This window comes from Octopus bimaculoides, chromosome 7 (assembly GCF_046866305.1).
Source record: "Octopus bimaculoides isolate indiv1 chromosome 7, ASM4686630v1, whole genome shotgun sequence".
NCBI classification, from domain to species: Eukaryota; Metazoa; Mollusca; class Cephalopoda; order Octopoda; family Octopodidae; genus Octopus; species Octopus bimaculoides.
Window position 1 is genome coordinate 46,549,404 of NC_142934.1, and position 22,598 is coordinate 46,572,001.

Genomic DNA, 22,598 nt, shown 5'->3' on the forward strand with positions numbered 1-22,598 from the left:
AAAGCGTAGCTGCTAGAATTAGAATAGCCTGGGCAAAGTTCAGAGAGCTCTTACCTCTGCTGGCGACAAAGGGTCTCTCTCTCAGAGTAAAAGGCAGATTGTATGACGCATGTGTACGAACAGCCATGCTTCATGGCAGTGAAACATGGGCCGTGACTGCTGAGGACATGCGTAGGCTCACAAGGAATGAAGCCAGTATGCTCCGATGGATGTGTAATGTCAGTGTGCATACTAGACAGAGTGTCAGTACCTTGAGAGAAAAGTTGAACTTACGAAGCATCAGTTGTAGTGTGCAAGAGAGACGACTGCGCTGGTATGGTCATGTAGCGAGAATGGATGAGGATAGCTGTGTGAAAATGTGCCACACCTTAACAGTTGAGGGAACCTGTGGAAGAGGTAGGCCCAGGAAGACCTGGGATGAGGTGGTAAGGCACGATCTTCAAACATTGGGCCTCACCGAGGCGATGACTTCTGACCGAGACCTTTGGAAATATGTTGTGCACGAGAAGACTCGGCAAGCCAAGTGAGACCTAAATCTAAGGCCCAGCCAGTCCACTTATGCGTACCTTCCTTCCTTCATTGGACACTAAATTCCACTTGTGAAGACTTGTTAAGGCAAGTGAAATCGAAATCGAGTTAAATTAAAATTGGACACTAAATCCCACTTGCGAAGACCTGTTGAGGCAAGTGAAATAGAAATAGATTGTTGCTGTGCCCCTGAAAAGGCTTTGTGCGGTGCCGTCATGGGATTTTCGAACGAGATCGTTGCCAGTGCTCCTGGACTGGCCCATGTGCAGGCAACACATGAAATCTTTCGAGCGGGATCGTTTGCCAGTGCCCCCGGACTGGCAAATGTGCGGGCGACACATGAAATCTTTCGAGCGGGATCGTTGCCAGTGCCCCTGGACTGGCTCATGTGCGGGCGACACATGATATCTTTCGTGCGAGATCGTTGCCAGTGTCCCTGGACCGGCTCTTGTGCGGGTGACACATGAGGTTTTTTCGAGCGAGATCGTTGCCGGTGCCCCTGGACTGGCTCATGTGCGGGTGACACATGAAATCTTTCGAGCGGGATCGTTGCCAGTCCCCCTGGACTGGCTCATGTGCGGATGACACATGATAACTTTCGAGCGAGATCGTTGCCAGTGCCCCTGGACTGGCTCTTGTGCGGGTGACACATGAATTGTTTCGAGCGGGATCGTTGCCAGTCCCCCTGGACTGGCTCATGTGCGGATGACACATGATAACTTTCGAGCGAGATCGTTGCCAGTGCCCCTGGACTGGCTCGTGCGGGCGACACATGAAATCTTTCGAGCGAGATCGTTGCCGGTGCCCCTGGACTGGCTCATGTGCGGGCGACACATGATATCTTTCGTGCGAGATCGTTGCCAGTGCCCCTGGACCGGCTCTTGTGTGGGTGACACATGAAATGTTTCGAGCGGGATCGTTGCCAGTGCCCCTGGACTGGCTCATGTGCGGGAGACACATGAAATCTTTCGAGCGGCATCGATGCCAGTGCCCCTGGACTGACTCATGTGCGGGCGACACATGAAATCTTTCGAGCGAGATCGTTGCCAGTGCCCCTGGACTGGCTCTTGTGCGGGTGACACATGAAATGTTTTGAGCGGGATCGTTGCCAGTGCCCCTGGACTGGCTCATGTGCGGGCGACACATGAAATCTTTCGAGCGAGATCGTTGCCGGTGCCCCTGGGCCGGCTCCTGTGCGGGTGACACATGAGGATTTTCGAGCGAGATTGTTGCCAGTGCCCCTGGACTGGCTCATGTGCGGGTGACACATGAAATGTTTTGAGCGGGATCGTTGCCAGTGCCCCTGGATTGGCTCATGTGCGGGTGACACATGAAATGTTTTGAGCGGGATCGTTGCCAGTGCCCCTGGACTGGCTCTTGTGCGGGTGACACATGAAATGTTTCGAGCGGGATCGTTGCCAGTGCCCCTGGACTGGCTCATGTGCGGGAGACACATGAAATCTTTCGAGCGGCATCGATGCCAGTGCCCCTGGACTGACTCATGTGCGGGCGACACATGAAATCTTTCGAGCGAGATCGTTGCCAGTGCCCCTGGACTGGATCTTGTGCGGGTGACACATGAAATGTTTTGAGCGGCATCGATGCCAGTGCCCCTGGACTGGCTCATGTGCGGGCGACACATGAAATCTTTCGAGCGAGATCGTTGCCGGTGCCCCTGGGCCGGCTCCTGTGCGGGTGACACATGAGGTTTTTCGAGCGAGATCGTTGCCGGTGCCCCTGGACTGGCTCATGTGCGGGCGACACATGAAATCTTTCGAGAGAGATTGTTGCCAGTGCCGCTGGACTGGCTCTTGTGCGGGTGACACATGAAATGTTTTGAGCGGGACGGGATCGTTGCCAGTGCCCCTGGACAGGCTCATGTGCGGGCGACACATGAAATCTTTCCGAGCGGGATCGTTGCCGGTGCCCTTGGACTGGCTCTTGTGCTGGTGACACATGAAATTTCTTCGAGCGAGATAGTTGCCGGTGCCCCTGAACTGGCTCTTGTGTGGGGTTGTTGTATGATTTTCGAGCGAGATTGTTGCTGGTGCCCCTGGACTGGCTCTTGTGCGGGTGACACATGAGGTTTCTCGAGCGAGATGAGCGTGGCCGTTGCCAGTACCGCCTGACTGGCCTTCGTGCGGGTGACACGTAAAAGCACCCACTACACTCTCTGAGTGGTTGGCGTTAGGAAGGGCATCCAGCTGTGGAAACACTGCCAAATCAGATTGGAGCCTGGTGTAGCCATCTGGTTTCACCAGTCCTCAGTCAAATCGTCAAACCCATGCTAGCATGGAAAGCGGACGTTAAACGATGATGATGATGATGATGATGATGATAGATATCTGTGCATGTCTGTGTGTGTGTGTGTGTGTGTGTGTGTGTGTGTGTATGTAAGTGTATGAGTGAGTGTTTCAGTGCAAATCCTTACTTTTTTTGTTGATCTGAGCAACACACAGTGTCTTTTGTTGACATTTCCCAATCCACAAACCATTTGGTAGTTTGAACTGTCAAAGACAAGTCGAAGGAAAACCACCCAACTTACTTGAAATACAAGTGTTAATGACAGCAAGTGCATCCAGGCTGTAAAACAATACCTCTGCATATTACATCAATCCACTGCAGGAAAGTTCACCATAAGGAATGTTCACTGCGAGGAAAGCTTATGGAGAAATAAGTTTACTATCAAAAAATAATTATACTACTACTACTACTACTACTACTACTACAATCATCAGCATCATCATCATTACTTTTCAGTAGCCCTCACTGTACTGCTGAGTAAAGCTCAGTAGCCTTCAAAGTGTTCAGTATTTGATTTTCCATTTTTCAATGTTGCCTTGACGCATTTGACATGCCAAATTTCAGATCATTTCCTCTACTAAATCTGTATATTCTCTGTGGAATTGTTTCTAGAACTTTCTTCATGGTGAATTGATGGCAGTGAACTCTCCTGTGATGAATCGATGGCGGTGAACTTACCTGTAATCATTCATCTAACCCATGCTTGCATGGGCACCAAATGTAAAACAAATGAATGAATGCATAAGTATGTATGTGTGTGTGTGTGCGTATTTAAATTGTATTATGATACACTTTAATAAAATGCATAATTAGTGTGTTATATACATAACGATATATACTTGTATTTTATATTACAGGAAAGGAAGGTAATTATTTTTTTTGCTGTAAGGAAGAAACAGAGAAAATCTCCATAATTTAGGACAGTGATTCTTCAAGAAAAAGCTGAGAAGGAAACAGAGCATAATGCTTTTTGATGAGAATCCATTGGTGAATGAATAAAGTGGAGAAAGAGAGGAGAATGGAATGGTGTTTCACAGTCAGGAGAGTATTTTTCAGTCAATGAATATGTATGAGACAGTTAATGTACATGTGTGTGTATGGGTGTATCAGAGAGAGAGAGAGAGAGAGAGAGAGAGAGAGAGAGAGAGAGAGGAGAGAGAGAGAGAGAGAGAGAGAGGAGAGAGAGAGAGAGAGAGAGAGAGAGAGAGAGAGAGAGAGAGAGAGAGAGAGAGAGAGAGAGAGAGAGAGAGAGAGAGAGAGAGAGAGAGAGAGAGAGAGAGAGAGAGAGAGGAGAGAGAGAGAGAGAGAGTGTGTATACATCTGTGTGTGTGTATACATCTGTGTGTGTGTATACATCTGTGTGTGTGTATACATCTGTGTGTGTGTGTGTGTGTGTGCTATCATATCAGGAGAAATAAAATATGAGAATTTTATATTACCATATCTATCTGTTTGTTAGTCTGTGCGTCTGTTTATTAATCTGTCTATTATCTATCTATGCAGTAAAACAGACAAGCAGATGGACAGATGGTCAGATGGACAAACAGATGAACAAACAGGCAATTAGTTATTATAGTAACTCCAGATTTAGAGCTGTTGGGGCTCAGAAGAGGAAAAAGGTATAGAAACTGAAAGATCCAGCAAAATGTCAGAAATTTAGAATAATACTAGCTGAAGGGTGATAAGGAAGAAATAAAAGCTTACAGCATAAAGGACAACTGGAAGTTCTTCTGAGACAACTTGTTGAAGTTTACATACCAAGTCTGTTGATGGGGCAAGGTTTCTGTTATATCGCAATACTACACAATGGTTGTGTGAGCTGCGAATCCTCGTCGCCACTGTTATGTCTCAATGCTACTGCTATCTATCACCATCGGATGATCTCTACTCAACCGCTACACAACTGCTACTCGACTGCTACTCAACTGCTACTCAACACACCTACCACGGCCAGACTACCTCTATTTATATGTCTTGGGAGATCCTACTTCTTCGCCTGGGGGCGTCGACACAACAGTTCCATTTAGAGTGAAGGTAACATGCTGGTAGTACTGTGGGGTAGACAGACTATAACAGCAAAGAAACAGGTCTGGAAAAACAAGAAAAAGTGATGCAGCAGAAAATTATACCAGGTAGCTTAAAAGGAAGTTAGGTGACAAATATACTTGTCAAGGAGAAATCAGAATGTGAGTGATTTGCTAATGTCCTACAATATGAGAATCAGAAGAATAGGGGGTTCTAAATTGCAAGGATCATCATCATCATCATCATCGTTTAACGTCCGCTTTCCATGCTAGCATGGGTTGGACGATTTGACTGAGGACTGGTGAAACCGGATGGCAACACCAGGCTCCAGTCTGATTTGGCAGAGTTTCTACAGCTGGATGCCCTTCCTAACGCCAACCACTCAGAGAGTGTAGTGGGTGCTTTTACGTGTCACCCGCACGAAAACGGCCACGCTCGAAATGGTGTCTTTTATGTGCCACCCGCACAAGCCAGTCCAGGGGCACTGGCAACGATCTCGCTCGAAAATCCTACAGGAGCCAGTCAGGCGGTACTGGCAACGGCCACGCTCAAAATGGTGCATCTCATGTGCCACCCGCACAAGAACCAGTCCAGGGGCACTGGCAACGATCTTACTTGGCTTGCCGGGTCTTCTCACGCACAGCCCATTTCCAAAGGTCTCGGTCCGTAGTCATCGCCTCGGTGAGGCCCAATGTACGAAGGTCTTGCCTCACCACCTCAGCCCAGGTCTTCCTGGGCCTACCTCTTCCACGGCTTCCCTCAACTGTTAGGGTGTGGCACTTTTTCACGCAGCTATCCTCCTCCATTCTCACCACATGTCCATACCAGCGCAATCGTCTCTCTTGCACGCCACAACTGATGCTTCTAATGTTCAGCTTTTCTCTCAAGATACTTACACTCTGACGGGTATTCACATTGACATTACACATCCAACGGAGCATACTGGCTTCATTCCTTGCGAGCTTACGTATGTCCTCAGCAGTTACAGCCCGTGTTTCACTGCCATGTAGCATGGTTGTTCGTACGCATGCGTCATACAGTCTGTCTTTTACTCTGAGTGAGAGTCCCTTTGTCGCCAGCAGGGGTAAGAGCTCTCTAAACTTTGCCCAGGCTATTCTTATTCTAGCAGCTACACTTTCAGCGCACCCACCCCCACTACTAACTTGGTCGCCCAGATAGCGGAAGCTATCGACTACCTCTAGTTTTTCACCCTGGAATGAGATAGAAGTTGTTTCCTGTTTGTTTGCAGTCTTTATTGCACCTGAACATCTGCCACAAACAAAAACTAACTTGCTAGTTAACCTGCCTTTGATGTTGCTGCACCTCTTATGTGTCCATAGCTTGCACCGGGTACATCTTATAGAGTTACTACCTACTCCTTTTCTACATACTGAGCAGGGCCATCTACCTGAAGGGGTTTGTGTTTTATCTACCTTCCTACTTATTAGGATTTTGGTTTTAGCTAGGTTGACTCTAAGGCCCTTCAATTCTAGACCTTGCTTCCACACCTGAAACTTCTCCTCTAGTTCTGATAGTGACTCCGCAATTAGGGCAAGGTCATCAGCATAGAGGAGCTCCCAGGGGCAACCTGTCTTGAACTCCTCTGTGATTGCCTGGAGGACTATGGTAAATAATAGGGGGCTGAGGACGGAACCTTGGTGGACCCCTACCTCTACCCGGAATTCATTGCTGTACTCATTTCCAACCCTCACCTTACTGGCCGCATCTCTGTACATGGCTCGCACAGCTCTCACTAGCCATTCTTCTATCCCAAGTTTCCTCATTGACCACCAGATAAGGGATCGGGGGACCCTGTCAAAGGCTTTCTCCATGTCAACGAAAGCCAGGTACAGAGGTTTATCCTTGGCTAGGTATTTCTCTTGCAACTGTCTCACTAGAAATAAGGCATCAGTAGTGCTTTTACCTGGCACGAACCCAAACTGCATCTCATCTAAATTGATTCGCTCCCTAATTAGTTGGGCTATGACCCTCTCTGTAACTTTCATAACCTGATCTAACAGCTTGATGCCTCTGTAATTATTTGTATCTAAAGCGTCCCCTTTACCTTTGTAGCAGTTGACTATGATGCTGCTACACCAGTCATTGGGTATGACTCCTTCGTGTATCACCTGGTTCGTAATACGGGTGACTAGGCTATAGCCAACACTGCCAGATATTTTGAGCATCTCTGCAGTGATTCCTGATGGGCCGGGGGCTTTCCCGGTCTTCATACTCTTAATTGCTTTATCTACCCTGGTACTATCAACTCGGATAGCTGGTCCCTCTATTGGGTCGACATAAGGCAGGCTCTCTTTCTCCCATTCATTCTCTTTATTAAGCAATCTATCGTAGTGGCATCTCCAGACCTCTTTCTTTGCATCCTCATTTAATGCAAGCGTACCATCATCCATGCGAACACATTTCTCTCCTACAACATCACTATTCTCTCTCCTACACTGTCTTGCAACACGAAATACCTCGAGTCTTTGGTCCTCACGGCGCAGAACATTGGCAAATCTTTCCTTATCTGCTTCCCCTCTGGCTAAATAAACCTGTCGCCTAGCCTCCCTTCTGGCACATTGGTACAATTCCCTGCTACCACCGTTCTTCCAGTCCTTCCAAGCTTGTTTCTTTTGTCTAATAGCCCTGTCTACCTCCTTGTTCCACCACCACGTTACTCTGGGTTGGGAGGGGACCTTACACCACCCACAAATCTGGTCGGTGGCTTTCAACAGGTTGTCCCGCAGAAATCTCCAATTGTCTTCCACGTTGTATGATGCTATATCCCCTTCTATTTCGTTAAATGCTTCAAGTAACTTGTCTCTAAGTCTCTGTCCGTTTGCAGGGTCTTTAAGCTTCCACACCCTTCTTCTCCAAGCCTGTCTAATTCTGGGCACCCATTTTGCCTTGATCCCAAAGTCGCTAACTACTAATCTATGTTGTGGGGTACATTCTTCGCCAGGGTAGGTTTTGGCATTTATAAGCCGCCCTCTTTCCCTATTTCTGGCGAGGATGTAGTCGATTTGGCTAGAGTGTCTGCCGGAGCGGTAGGTGACTAGGTGACTGGCAGGTTTCCTGAAGTTGGTATTGCAGACCATAAGATTGGTTGCATCACAGAACTCCAGCAGTCTGGTTCCCTCCTCGTTGCGGGAACCGAAGCCATAGCCTCCATGTATGCCATGGAAGCCCCCAGCACGACGTCCGACATGACCGTTGAAGTCTCCAGCCACAAAGAGAAGGTCCCTGTCACTCGTCGACGAGGTAGTTTGCAAGAGGGTGTCATAGAATTGGTCTTTCAGACCATCTGGTAGCCCAGGTTGAGGTGCATAGGCTGAGATGACAGTAGCTAATCTATGATGAAGCACTAGTCTGATCTTAAGTACTCTGTCACTTACTCTAACGACCTCGATTACCTTATCCACCCATTTCTCCGCTAGAAGTATTCCTACGCCCCCGACCCCGTCAGTGTTCCCTGCCCAGAAAATCTTGTACCTGTGTTCTTTGCCTGTGAGGAACCTTGCAGAACCTCCTCTCCATCTTACTTCCTGGATGCAGCACATATCTACGCATCTCCGTTCAAGCATCTCAACAATTTCACCAGATCTACCTTTCAGCGTGCCGACGTTGAGAGTGCCAATCCTAACAGTATGGGTGTTGGGGGTGTGGGCCTGTAGCCTGGGAAGGGGAAAAGCAGTGTCGTGTACCTGAAAAGAAAACTTGCAATTGGAAGAATTCATAAGCAGGAAGAATTCATAAGCAATAATGAGGATAATGATACAGAGAAGTGTTAATTGCTTAACTTGGATGGAACTTGTGGAAGAGGCAGGCCCAGAAAGACATGAGGTGATGAAAGCTGATCCAGGAATGCTGAGCCCCATGGAGATGATCAAGGACCAAGATGATTGACAATATACAATGCTTTGGAAGATGCACCCAGCTATTTTAGCACATTATGACCAAAGTGATATGTGTAGGCACACAACAGATGTTGCCAATCAGAAGTGGCTTGGGATGGGCCCCTCCTCATTTTTAACCATCACCACACCCCGCCCATACTATCCGATAGAATAAGTACTAGGCTTACAAAGAATAAGTCCTGGGATCAATTTATTCGACTAAAGGTGGTGCTCCAGCATGGCCACATTCAAACGAATGAAACAAATAAAAGAATATATATATATGTGTATGTATATGTTGTTTTTTTTTATTCTTTTACTTGTTTCAGTCATTTGACTGCAGCCATGCTGGAGCACCAGCTTTAGTCGAATAAATTGACTGAATAAATGACTGAAACAAGTAAAAGAATAAAAGAAAAAAAATATATAAAAATATATATTCTTTTATTCTTTTACTTGTTTCAATCACTTGACTGCAGCCGTGCAGGAACTCTGTCTTCAGTCGAACAAATTGACCCCAGGATTTATTCTTTGTAACCTTAGTACTTATTCTATTGGTCTCTTTTGCTAAACTGCTAAGTTACAGGGATGTACACATGCCAACATTGGTCGTCAAGTGATGGTGGGTGGGGAAACAAGCACAGACACACAAACATATATATATATATAAAGAAAATGATATTTGATGTAGATCAATTGTTATACATTAATTGTATCTCCATTTTCTGTTTTCCTTTGAATATTGATAAACTTCAGTTTATTCTTGTCATTACCTATCATTTATGAACATTAACACCAATGCTCATGATTACCATCGACCAGTGGATTCATAGGATACAAGTTATCCCTTAGTTGTTATAACCTCTAGCTTTTCCTCACTTATATATATATATATATATACACAATGGGCTTCTTTCAGTTTCCATTTGCCAAATCCACTCACAAGGCTTTGGTCAGCCTGAGGCTATAGTAGAAGACACTTGCCCAAGGTGCCACACGGTGGGACTGAACCCGGAACCATGTGGTTGAGAAGCAGGCTTCTTACCATACAGCCATGCCTGTGCCTATATATATCATATATCGTATATATATATATGTGGGACACACATAAGAAAGAAGAAAGCAAAGGACCACTGATGAGGTCACAGAAGTGTGACGAAAGAACTCTGGCCGAAATAGGATTAATGTAATGTAATGTAATATAAAGCTGAAGCAAACTAACACCAAATATACAGTGCGTGTGTTTTTATTCGCTAAACTGGCAATATGACCATCCCCAGGTACAACAACATATATATATGTATATCATATATATATATATATATATATATATATATATATATATATATATATAATATATATCATATATCATATATATACATATATATCATATATCATATATATACATATATATCACACACCCACTCACAAACACATATAGGACATCCCCAGCCATAGAAACCATGCAAAACAGATATTGGAACATGATCCTATTGAATCCTGTCAAACTTTTTAACCATACCAGCATGGAAGACAAATGTTAAAAGATGTGAACTAGCAAAGCTATACCTATCGGCTGCTCTATTTATCTATATTCCATTATACCTACTGTCTGTCACCTCACAGCATACACTAAATACTTTCCTCAGTCCTTCAATCCTCCTTATCCTAAACTGCAGATCCCTGGAACATTCCCTACTTAGGATTTTCCTCCAGATATCAAACTGCAGCTGTTCAATATAAAAGAGAAAAACTAATAGACAGCTATATGATGGTTGATGGTGAGGAGAAAGTAATGGAAAAGAAAGGAAGAGAGACATCTCCATGATGATTGTTGATAAGAAGAGAGTAATGGAAGAGAGAGAGGGTGAGAGTAATGAGAGAGAAAGTTATCAACAGCTACATGGTAATTGTTGGTAAGGAGATTGACTAGAAGCAGCACCAATGGCATGCATCAGGCTCACTTGTCTGTTGATGGCTTGCTCAAGTTCTGGGTGCTGCCTCTTTCTGAAATTAGTAATAAAAAAAAAAAGAACACTTAAATGGCATAATGTTTGAAGCTGATAATATTTAAAGCTATTATTTTTACTTTCAGGCAATCATCAGTCAAGTATTGTTACGACTGCTGCAGATCTGCACATGTACACCTGAAGACATGCACTCGCTGCAAAGCCGTTTCCTACTGCAGTAAAAAGTGTAAATCAACAGCATGGTCAGACAGGCATAAAGGCGAATGCCAAGACATAGCTGAAAACAGTAGAGTATTTCTTGTTTGTTTGAAAATTTCTAATTTTCAGTTTTTCAGTTTGTGTGAGGGAACTCAGGAACAAAGAAAGTAGTTTTGACAGGTGGTGGAGTAGCAAAATCAATTTGAGAGGTGGATGACAAAATATGTTGCAGTATTTAGTTATGGCACTTTACATCTTGAGTTCAATTCCCACTGAGGTCAGCTCTGCCTTTATCTTTTTGGAGTCAATAAGATATAATACCATCAAGTACTGAAGTCAATGGTAGTGATTAACCCCTCTCCTCAAAATCGATGGCCTTGTGCTTAAATCAGAAACCATTCACAGCCAGTCATTATTGCATTAAACTTTAATTTATTATTCATGGTTGTGTGACCCTGTAGAGATTTCTTTAATGACTTAGGATGGTTGTTGATTAGCCCTAGCCTAATCAATGTAGCCATCAACTGCTTACAACAACAATGGCATGGCTTACAAAGCTTTCACTTTTATGAAGCATTGTAAAACCCATATAATATAGTCACTGAAATGAACAGAGTTAATGAGACAAATACCGCAGTCACCCATTACTATCCTTATAAACTATAGACTTTTAAAATTAAAAATCCCCATAATGGAGGTATTGTCTGAATGGTTTAGGGGTCGTTTTATGTTCAATAAACTTGTAACTGGGGTATTAAATACCAGAAAGATGACATGTTTGTTACTTTATAGGGGAGAGGTTGATGTGTAACACCATCTTCTGTCATCACTACAAACATTGAAAATGTAAATGATCTGTTGTGAGATATAAACTCCACTGAAATTCTCAGTTCAATTGCCTCAAAACTACTCTATTAATACTCTGAGTACAAATGTAGAACCTTTCTCTACTGATACTTCTTAAGGTTATCTCTACAGATTTTTGATAGAAATTATAGCCAGCACTAATTTTGTTTTGACGTTTCATATCTGAGTATGCCTAAAGTAAACAACAATGAGATCAAAGATCAAGGGTATTCAGATATGAAACATTGTAGCAAAATCAGTGCTGGCTGTTATTTCTACAGAAAATCTGTAGAGACAACCTTAACAAGTGATGTTATAGCACTGCTAACACAATAGAACACGATATTCTTTTCTACTCTGGGCACAAGGCCCAAAATTTTTGGGGAGGTGGGGGCCAGTCGATTAGATCGACCCCAGTGCGTAACTGGTACTTAATTTATCAACCCTGGAAGGATGAAAGGCAAAGTCGACCTCAGCGGAATTTGAACTCAAAACGTAAAGGCAGATGAAATACTGCTAAGCATTTTGCCTGGTGTGTTAACATTTCTGCCAGCTTACCACCTTAGTAGAACGCAATACTGACATGTAAAAGCATTTAATATTTTTTGTAGTATATTATGGTTCCATAACGAAATATGGTGTCCCTACAAGTCATTAATATCAACTGATACTCTTCTTCAAATGTCACAACTGAATACAACTCTGTGATTTCAATGCTTACAACTCTTCTTGAAGATTCTTATACTTACTCCATATTGATGCTGTTAGTGCAGATACCAAATTCTTTGCAGTCTTTAACTCTGTACATCAAATGATCTCATCCTTTATCTGTAATTCCTAAACAATACACAGACCCCAGTTTTGTACTATTTACATTAAATGTCCCTGGCAGCAAATGCACTTCATCTTTGAGTCATCTGAGACTGCACACTGAAACAGTAACCAAAACCCTTTTTTAGACATGTTGAGGAAGGGCATCCAGCTGTAGAAACTCTGCCAAATCAGACTGGAGCCTGGTGTAGCCATCTGGTTTCACCAGTCCTCAGTCAAATCGTCCAACCCATGCTAGCATGGAAAGCGGACGTTAAACGACGATGATGATGATGTTCCACCACTCTTGTCACACATGTGTGTCTTCTATACTACAAGGTAGCTATATTTGTGTCTTCTATAGACAACAGATTTTGTTCTCCAATGAAAGCTGGCCCACTTTGAATGTCAGATCTTACTGTCTTCAAAAACAAAAGGAAACACATGACCATGTTGTCTTACATATACCTAAAAAGCCAGAACAGTCATGAATAAAATGCTTTTAATTCTAGGGCTTCTTGGTCATTTTTGAGCTCAGATTAAACAATAGCAGTAACAACAACATAATCCTTTCTACTATAGACATGAAGCTTAGAATTTGTGGGGAGAGGATAGAGTTGATTATCTACCCCAGTGCTCAATTGCTACTAAGGATGAAGGGCAAACTTGACCTCAGTGAAATGTGAACTCGACATACAGACAAAATATTCAGTGTGCTAACAATTCTACCGTCTCGTCATCTTAATAATGATTTCAAATTTTAGCACAAGGCCAGCAATTTCGGGCGAGTGGGTAAGTTGATTATATCAACTTCAGCGGTCAACTGGTGGTCAATTTTATAGACTCTGAAAGGATGAAAGGCAGAGTCAACTCTGGTGGAAGTTGAACTCAGAATGTGAAGACAGACAAAATACCACTCGGCACTTTGCCTGACATGCCAACAATTTTGCCAGCTCGCCACCTAGATAATAATATAATGAAGCTTTTTCACTATATTATAATATTTAAAACACACACACACACATATATGTATGTATGTATCAGTGTATATCATGAAATTTGAACCTTAAAAATTTGGCCCCAAACCAAGGATTATCATAGATAATTCTGCAACTCGCAAGCATAACTTGTGTGTCCTCTGCTTTTGGTAATTGTTTAAGTTGTTTCAGGCGGTGAGCTGGCAGAAATATTAGCATGCCGGGCGAAATGCCTAGCAGTATTTCATCTGTCTTCGTGTTCTGAGCTCAAATTCTGCCAAGATCGACTTTGCCTTTCATCCTTTCGGGGTCGATTAAATAAGTACCAGTTACGCACTGGGGTCGATGTAATCGACTTAATTCGTCTGTCTGTTCTTGTTTGTCCCCTCTGTGTGTAGCCCCTTGTGGGCAGTAAAGAAATAAGAAACTTTAGCACACCAGGCGAAATGCCTAGCGGTATTTCATCTGTCTTTACATTCTGAGTTCAAATTCCGCCGAGGTCAACTTTGCTTTTTGTCCTTTCAGGGTCGATAAATTAAGTACCAGTTGCGTACTGAGATCGATCTAATCAACTGGCCCCCTCCCCAAAAATTTTGGGCTTTGTACCTAGAGTAGAAAAGAATTGTTTAAGTTTACTATGTATTCGCAAACAGGCAGAGACACTCTTTCAGCTCTCCATCCTGTGACTCAGCTAGACATTGAGAACAAGACAGCTGGAAAGAGAGGGGGAGGAGAAGAGAGAGGGGGGCTGCACCAACACCTAGTAAGTACTCAATATAGCAGAGTAGAGTGGAGTAATCTGAAATGAATTGCCTTGTTCAAGAATCCAACATGATACTCACTTCAGGAGTCATACATATGACCCTATGAATGTGAGACCAGCATCCATAATCACCAGGCAATGTACTAAAGGGACAAAAACTTTGGACTCACCTTAAGTGCAAATATTAAATATGAAAGGGCATGTTTTTGTGTAGATACTTATCCTGTGAACAACTGCATTACCGTATTATTCATGAATATGTTCATATGTTCTTTGGTCACCTGCAATTTGTTTTACATCTATTTTACAGGAAGAGGAAAGAAGAATGCAGCTGATGTAAGTTGTTTTGTAGATATATATATGTCTTTTTTTTTTTTTTTTTTTTTTTAATTTATCTTTACTGAAATTATTACTTTGAAAACTAGAAATAAGAATTTTCACCAAATTTTCCCAACACCTTACCATAATGTTCTATTAAAATGTCAAACTGTTACAACCAACCAGAAGGTTTGATATGCTAAAATTGGTAAAGAAGGGAAAATTGGAAAAAAAAAAATGTAAAGTTTGAAAAGGAAACTCCATGGTTGCTTTTTTCATGCTTTGCTAGAGCAAATATTTCAAGCATTAACATTAATCAATGAATCCTATTTTCTAAGTTGTTAAGTGTAAGCATAGCCTTGTTGTTATGAAGTTCACTTCACAACTTCATGGTTTTGGGTGTTCAACCCTCACTGCACTGCAAATTAAGTGTCTTCTGTAACCTTGAACCAACCAGTTCCATGTGAATAAATTTGGTTGAATCTCCAGGAAGCCTATCGTATACATCATCATCATTAGCATCATTTCACGTCTACTTTCCGTGCAGGCATGGGATGGACACTTGAATAGGATTCAACAAACTGAAGAATTATGTCTCTTTTACCATGTCCTGATTTTTATCAATGGATGCCCTTCCTAATGCCAATCACCTCACAGAGTGTATTGAGTGCTTTTTTTTTTTTCTTAACATCAACAACATTAGTGAGATTGCCTTATAATAAAGCTAAAGAGCCTCAACTAAGAAGGAAAATTGTGCAAAAGCAGGTGAATTCATGCTAAGTGTTGAGGAGTTAAAGCATGATGAGAGAAACAGAAACAGGTTTGTTGTTGTGAGGAGATTAATGACTACCTTTTATTTTATCTATTCCTACTTAAACAGGAACAAACTTTACTGTGGTAGTTACCATGAGAGAAGCTCTCATATTAGGTTTTTAGTGCAAAATGTGCTCTTGTTTATATCACTAGTAAAGAGATAAATCCCTGCTACCTCCAGCACTGCGACCACCAGATTATGTGATTTCGACCTTGTTTGGTCTTATCAGTGATGGACACTCGACTACTAGAGGCAGCAGTGATTCATCTCCCCATCAGCGATATGTAGAATGAAAGTGCCAAAACTGGCACTGGTGTCATGATTAGCCAGTGATATATATATATATGTAATAGCGACAGAGACAGTATTAATACTGAGAGGTAATATTTATGCCCACTTAAACAAAGATGTTCTGTTAGAACAAACTATACTGCAGTAGATACCATGAGAGAAAACTCTCACAGTGTTTTTTTTTTTTTTGTGTGCAAAATACACTCTTGTTTATATCGCTTGTGGGGAGATAAATCCCTTATTATATATATGTGGGTGGAGTCAGGAAGAGAGTGGTATAAGAATAATGAACAGAAGAGAGTATGGAGACAGAAGACCCTAATGTGTAGGTGTGTAAGATCACAGGAATATGAGGTGGGGAAAGTAAGAGGTGGTTAGAAATAAGGGTGGGGTGGATGTAGTAAACGATGAACAAGTGTGGATGTAGTTGATGGTAAAAATGAGTGATAAGGATGGTCTTGAGAACGAGGGGAGGATGTCAATAGAAGCTTCTCAAAGGATAGGGAATGGTAACTGGCAGCACAGAAACAGTGATGAGCAGCAGAATAATAGAGAAGACAGAAGATAAATGAAGGGAAGAGGGACAGCAAGATGAGGATGGGGCCAGTGAGTAAATGTTGCAAGAAGAGTTTTGGGAGTTAAATGAGAGATGGATAGAGAAAATGGTGGAGTTGGTCAGAGGTGTTGGTATAGTGGGGAATGCAGCCTATGGTGGGCAAGGGTCACATCTCTACGCCACTATCAGCTCTTCTTTTAACCATTGTATGTACTGATTCTAAACTTTCTCATCTCCCCCATCATCTCTTCTACATATCTAACCATGCCCTCTGCTACTGAGAGGAAAACATTTGATTTGTGCATGTTGAATATTCCTTTTACTGCCTATCTCCTCCCGCACCTTTGAGGATATATTCTGACTTCTCATCTACCTTATTTCTCCTTCGTGCACCTCTTTTACCCTCTCATGAGCTACACCTCCTCCTACTCAACCTACTTCACTGTATTTATCATTCTCTGACTAACATCCTCACATTACTTCGTCCTTTTCCCTCCTATTACATCTTTCTTAACTCTGTCTCTTTTACTCACTCCGCTACTACCATCTCAAAGCAATAAACTTGTGTAACACCAGCTTTGATTCTGTTACATTGCCCAGATCATGCAGGCATGGAAGATTGATGTAAAATGACAATAATAATGACAACATTAATGATGACAACAATGTATGATTGATTAAACTGATTGTGTTGCAAAAACTATAAGTCACTATGTTGTGAATGTCATACCTTATTATAGAGGCTGTTGTGCCTACTGTATTTCATTCTGCAAACTGTGTTGTAAGTGTTATACTTCAGTGTCTGGAGTTTTTAATAGAAAGCCATCATTATAGTTGGTTATGAACGTAATCCTTCACTATATGGAATGTGTTGTAAATAGGAAGCTTTTATTATCAGAGTTTGGAGCTGTACTTGTTTAGTAAATAACTTGTTTGGTAAATAACATTTACGTTTCGTTTTTTTTTTGTGTCAAAATATTCATCATTCATCTGCAACATGGTCACTAACACAATTTCAATGCAATTTTGGAAATGTTAATGCTAGTAATGACAGAACATCGTACTTTCTCTCCCACTCAATAGCAGAAATATCCTCAGATATATGTGAGAGTGGAGAAGGCCATCTCAGCAAGAATAAGCAGTGTTACTGGAAATATAATTTCATTAACTACATTGAATTAGGATCATCATAGATGTTAGTTGATGTAAAAAAAGTATGGAATTGGTTTGTGAGAGTAAGAAGGTGTTACTCCATAATGTCAATGTTGAGGATTTGGGTTTGTTCTTATCTGTGACATATAGTAAGAAACACATATACAGACATAGCCTAATGAACTCCTACTTGACTACAACTTGAAATCCTGTTATCAGCTTAGCTATGAAAGACTCCCTGAGAATACTGTGTTGGTTGAACTAAACCCGTCTCCCTTCATATAACTGTTCCTAGCACAGGCACAAGGCCAAAATTTTGTGAGAAATGGTTTTCTTGATTATATTGAGCCTAATGCTTGACTGGTAACTTATTTTGTTGACTCTGGCGACATGAAATTGACCTCATTGGGATTTGACTACAGTACCCAAAGAGCCAAATGAAACACAGCAAAGCATTTCGTCCAGCGCTCTGGCACAGAACTATAATTGCAAATGTAGTCAATGTCAGCATTTAAATTCTTCAGCACATTTTTTAAATACACAAAAGGCGGTGCTAGAGAGGTCACCAAACATCTTTGTAGTGAAATGTGATAAACAAATGAAACAAAAATTAGCTATGTATAATATTGGTTTCAAATTTTGGCACAAGGCCAGTAAGTTTGGCAGAGTGGGGAAAGTCAATTACATTGGCTTCAGTACTCAGCTAGTAGTCATTTTATTGACCCCCAAAAGGATGAAAGGCAAGGCAACTTCAGAACTATGTAAAAGCGGACAAAATCCCACTAAGCATTTTGCCCAGCATGCTAACAATTCTGCCAGTTCATTGCTTTACAGCTACATGTAATATTAATATAACATGTAATATTAATATAGCATTGTAATGTTGATAAGTCGGTGATATTAACCTTGTCATAAAAACAGTTCTTCACACTGAAGGTCAAGTGGATGAAGAACATGCTAAGTTTCATCTGTAACAGTAAAAAAAATCAGTAGTGACCACAGCTTCCAGAAACTTCAAAAGGAAATTACCTGAATTTGACACAGAGTTATGGATACAGAATGTAACCGTCAGCGCATTACAGTGTGTGTGTGTGTGTGTGTGTGTGCACGCGTGCACATGTATGTAGGCATATGGAAATGAAAATAAACAGATAGACATACAGACGGATAGGTACATAGGTAGGAGTCCACCAAGATTCAGTCCTCAGCCCCCTCCTATTTATCATAGTCCTCCAGGCAATAACAGAGGAGTTCAAGACAGGATGCCCCTGGGAGCTCCTCTATGCTGATGACCTTGCACTAATTGCTGAGTCACTATCAGAACTAGAGTAGAAGTTTCAGGTGTGGAAGCAAGGACCAGAATCGAAGGGCCTTAGAGTCAACCTAGCTAAAACCAAAGTCCTAATAAGTAGGAAGGTAGACAAAACACAAACCCCTTCAGGTAGACTGCTGAGGACATGTGTAGGCTCGCAAGGAATGAAGCCAGTATGATCCGATGGATGTGTAATGTCAGTGTGCATACTAGACAGAGTGTAAGTACCTTGAGCTAGGTTGACTCTAAGGCCTCGATCTGTAGAAAAGGCGTAGGTAGAAACTCTATAAGATGTACTCAGTGCAAGCTATGGACACATAAGAGGTGCAGCAATATCAAAGGCAGGTTAACTAGGAAGTTAGTTTTTGTATGTGGCAGATGTTCAGGTGCAATAAACACTGAATATGTGCAGAAAACAACTTTGGCCACATTCCAGGGAGAAAAACTAGACTTAGTTGATAGCTTCTGCTATCTAGGTGACCAAGTCAGTAGTGAGGGAGGGTGCACTGAAAGTGTAGCTGCTAGAATAAGAATAGCCTGGGCTAAGTTCAGAGAATTCTTACCTCTGCTAGTGACAAGGGGCCTCTCACTCAGAGTAAAAGGCAGACTGTATGACGCATGTGTACGAGCAGCCATGCTACATGGCAGTGAAACATAGGCTGTGACTGCTGAGGACATACGTAGGCTCACAAGGAATGAAGCCAGTATGCTCCGATGGAGGTGTAATGTCAGTGTGCATACTAGACAGAGTGTCAGTACCTTGAGAGAAAAGTTGAACATTAGAAGCATCAGATGTGGTGTGCAAGAGAGACGACTGCGCTGGTATGGTCATGTGGCAAGAATGAATGAGGATAGCTGTGTGAAAAAGTGCCACACCCTAGCGGTTGAGGGAACCTGTGGAAGAGGTAGGCTCAGGAAGACCTGGGATGAGGTGGTGAAGCACGACCTTTGAACATTGGGCCTCACCGAGGCAATAACTTCTGACCGAGACCTTTGGAAATATGCTGTGCGTGAGAAGACCTGGCAAGCCAAGAGAGACCTAAATCTAAGGCCTCTGCCAGGGGTGTAACCAGCCCACTTATGCATACCTTCCTTCATTGGACACTAAACTCTGCCTGCAAAGACTTGTTGAGGCAAGTGAAATCGAAATCGAGTTAAATTCAATGACTGGCACCCATGCCAACGTCATCTCCTTCATTGGACACTAAACTCGGCTTGCGAAGACCTGTTGGGGCAAGCAAAAGCGAAATCGTGATGGCACCTGTGCCCAGCGTCGCCTTCCTGGCACTTGTGCTGGTGGCACATGTAAAGACATTTGAGTGAGATCGTTGCCAGTGCCGCTGGACTGGCTCCTGTGCAGGTGGCACGTAAAATACACCATTTGAGCATGGCCGTTGCCAGTACCGCTTGACTGGCCTTCGTGCTGGTGGCACGTAAAAGCACCCACTACTCTTGGAGCAGTTGGCATTAGGAAGGGCATCCAGCTATAGAAACTCTGCCAAATCAGGTTGGAGCCCGATGAAGCCATCTGGTTCACCAGTCCTCAGTCAAATCGTCCAACCCACGCTAGCATGGAAGGCAGACGTTAAACGATGATGATGATGATGATGATGATTATGTATATGTTTGTCCCCACCACCATCGCTTGACAACTGATGTTGGTGTGTTTAGGCCCCCGAAACTTAGCAGTTTGGCAAAACAGACCTATAGAGTAAGTACTAGGCTTACAAAGAATAATTCTGGGTTTGATTTGTTTAAATAAAGGCAGTGCTCCAGCATGGCTGCAGTCAAATGACTGAAACAAATAAAAGAATAAAAGAATTGCTCATGTTTATCGCAAATCTATATGGTTCTTCTTTTTTTGCAGACACATGACACAAAGGATAAATATGGTAGAAGTCGGAAAGCTGGTAGAGATGGTAAAACTGGTAGAGATGGTAAAACTGGTAGAGCTGGTAAAGCTGGTAGAGATGGTAAAGCTGGTAGAGATGGTAAAACTGGTAGAGATGGCAAACATGCTAGATTTGCTAAAACTGGCAAAGCTGGTAGGTTCGGTAGAGCTGGAAACATTGAAAAAATGGGTAGAGCTGGTAGATTGATATGCTTAATGAAAGGCAAATTTATATCCAAGGCGCTTATGCCTGATCGAAGTGACATGGTATTAAACAGAGAAGAAGTATATGGAAGCAACTACAGCCACAACTGAGTGGGAATCTTACATGAAAATCAGCAACATTTTTATATTTCATGTTAACTTGAGTTGTCTTTAGGTTCATCTTTGTTATTGCAATAGCAGAGAGCATGTTTCAGTACATTAAATTGCTTTAATAAAGGAAGAAAGCAATAGAATAATTTGCTCAATGTTTAAAAAGAGAGAGAATGCAGAAAAATGAAATAAAACAAAATAAAAAGAACAAAAAAAACAAAACAAAAAAAAATATCAATTCTCATATTTGTTATTATATTAAAATGCTTTTCCCGAAGCTTTATTCCTGTTTGCAATGTCTCATTTTCTATTAAGATATGAAATAATGTTAAAATTACTGAATTTGATGAATCTATAGCTTACAGTTTTAATGTTTGCATTACACATAAATAAATAAATGTTAAAAATAAAAAGATTGTATGAGGTTCATACCCATAACTTTTCAGTTGCTGTTCTGATGACATCCCTATTAACTTGTCCTATCATTGTTGTTGTTGTTGGCACTCCGTCGCTTACGACGTCGAGGGTTCCAGTTGATCCGATCAACGGAACAGCCTGCTCGTGAAATTAACGTGCAAGTGGCTGAGCACTCCACAGACACGTGTACCCTTAACGTAGTTCTCGGAGATATTCAGCGTGACACAGTGTGACAAGGCTGACCCCTTTGAATTACAGGCACAACAGAAACAGGAAGTAAGAGAGAGAGAAAGTTGTGGTGAAAGAGTACAGCAGGGGTCACCACCATCCCCTGCCGGAGCCTCGTGGAGCTTTTAGGTGTTTTCCTTCAATAAACACTAACGTCCGGTCTGGGAATCAAAACCATTATCCTATGACCGTGAGTCCGCTGCCCTAACCACTGGGCCATTGCGCCTCCACTTGTCCTATCATCATACTTAATGTAACTCACTGTATTGTTGCCTTTACCCTTTAGCATTTAAACTGCCATATTCAGCCAAATTATTCTACCTGTTTCATGTTCAGGTTCAAACCAGCTGGATCTGTCCCCTCACACACCATCCTTACACTGTCATTCTAAAAATAAACAATCGCATCTTTGAAATTCTGAAGCTGCAAGATAATGCACAACTAAATAATGTGATAAGACTATGATATTGTTTCACTTTTATTGTTTCAATTTTAATTCTAACATGATAACACTAAGATCATCTTATTTCTAAAGAAAATTAGCAGTTCGTACATGTGCTTCTATTTGGTTAATTTGCTTATAATTGGTTAATTTATGCTGCATACAGAAATAAAGACATACTACATACATGCAGCTGCTTACAAAAATAGAGATTAATGTATAATTTTTCCTATGTTCATAATTTTTGTTCACAATATTGATAAAAATATGCCACCAAAGAAAAGACATTATCTCTCCAGAAACAAGTATTAAGCAAGGAGGATTGTAGAAAACTGAACGTCAGAGTCTCAAGAGAGAAGGGAGATGAAACTTTCCTATGATCAGTAAATGAATGCTGCAGCATGTCAATACAGAAGGGAGATGAGACTTACCCAAGATCAGCAAATGCATGCTGTAGCATGTCAAATGGAGTCTCAAGACAAAAGCGAGATGAGACTTTCCCAAGATCAGCAAAGGCATGCTGCAGTACTTAATGTTTTAATGAT

The 22,598-nt window shown here is 42.1% G+C and overlaps 1 protein-coding gene across 2 annotated transcripts in view; it reads left to right on the plus strand.

Moving 5' to 3' along the window:
* The window catches only part of LOC106874171 (ankyrin repeat and MYND domain-containing protein 1), an 87,256-nt gene extending 66,007 nt beyond the window's left edge, over nucleotides 1-21,249 (plus strand). For both annotated transcript variants that reach the window (XM_089355247.1, XM_089355248.1), the window contains 3 exons: nucleotides 10,849-11,009; nucleotides 14,628-14,653; nucleotides 20,628-21,249. In XM_089355247.1, coding sequence (XP_089211373.1) covers nucleotides 10,849-11,009; nucleotides 14,628-14,653; nucleotides 20,628-20,966 — 526 coding nt within the window. In that variant the 3' untranslated portion in view covers nucleotides 20,967-21,249. The remainder of the gene's footprint in view (nucleotides 1-10,848; nucleotides 11,010-14,627; nucleotides 14,654-20,627) is intronic.
* Nucleotides 21,250-22,598: the final 1,349 nt, after the last annotated feature.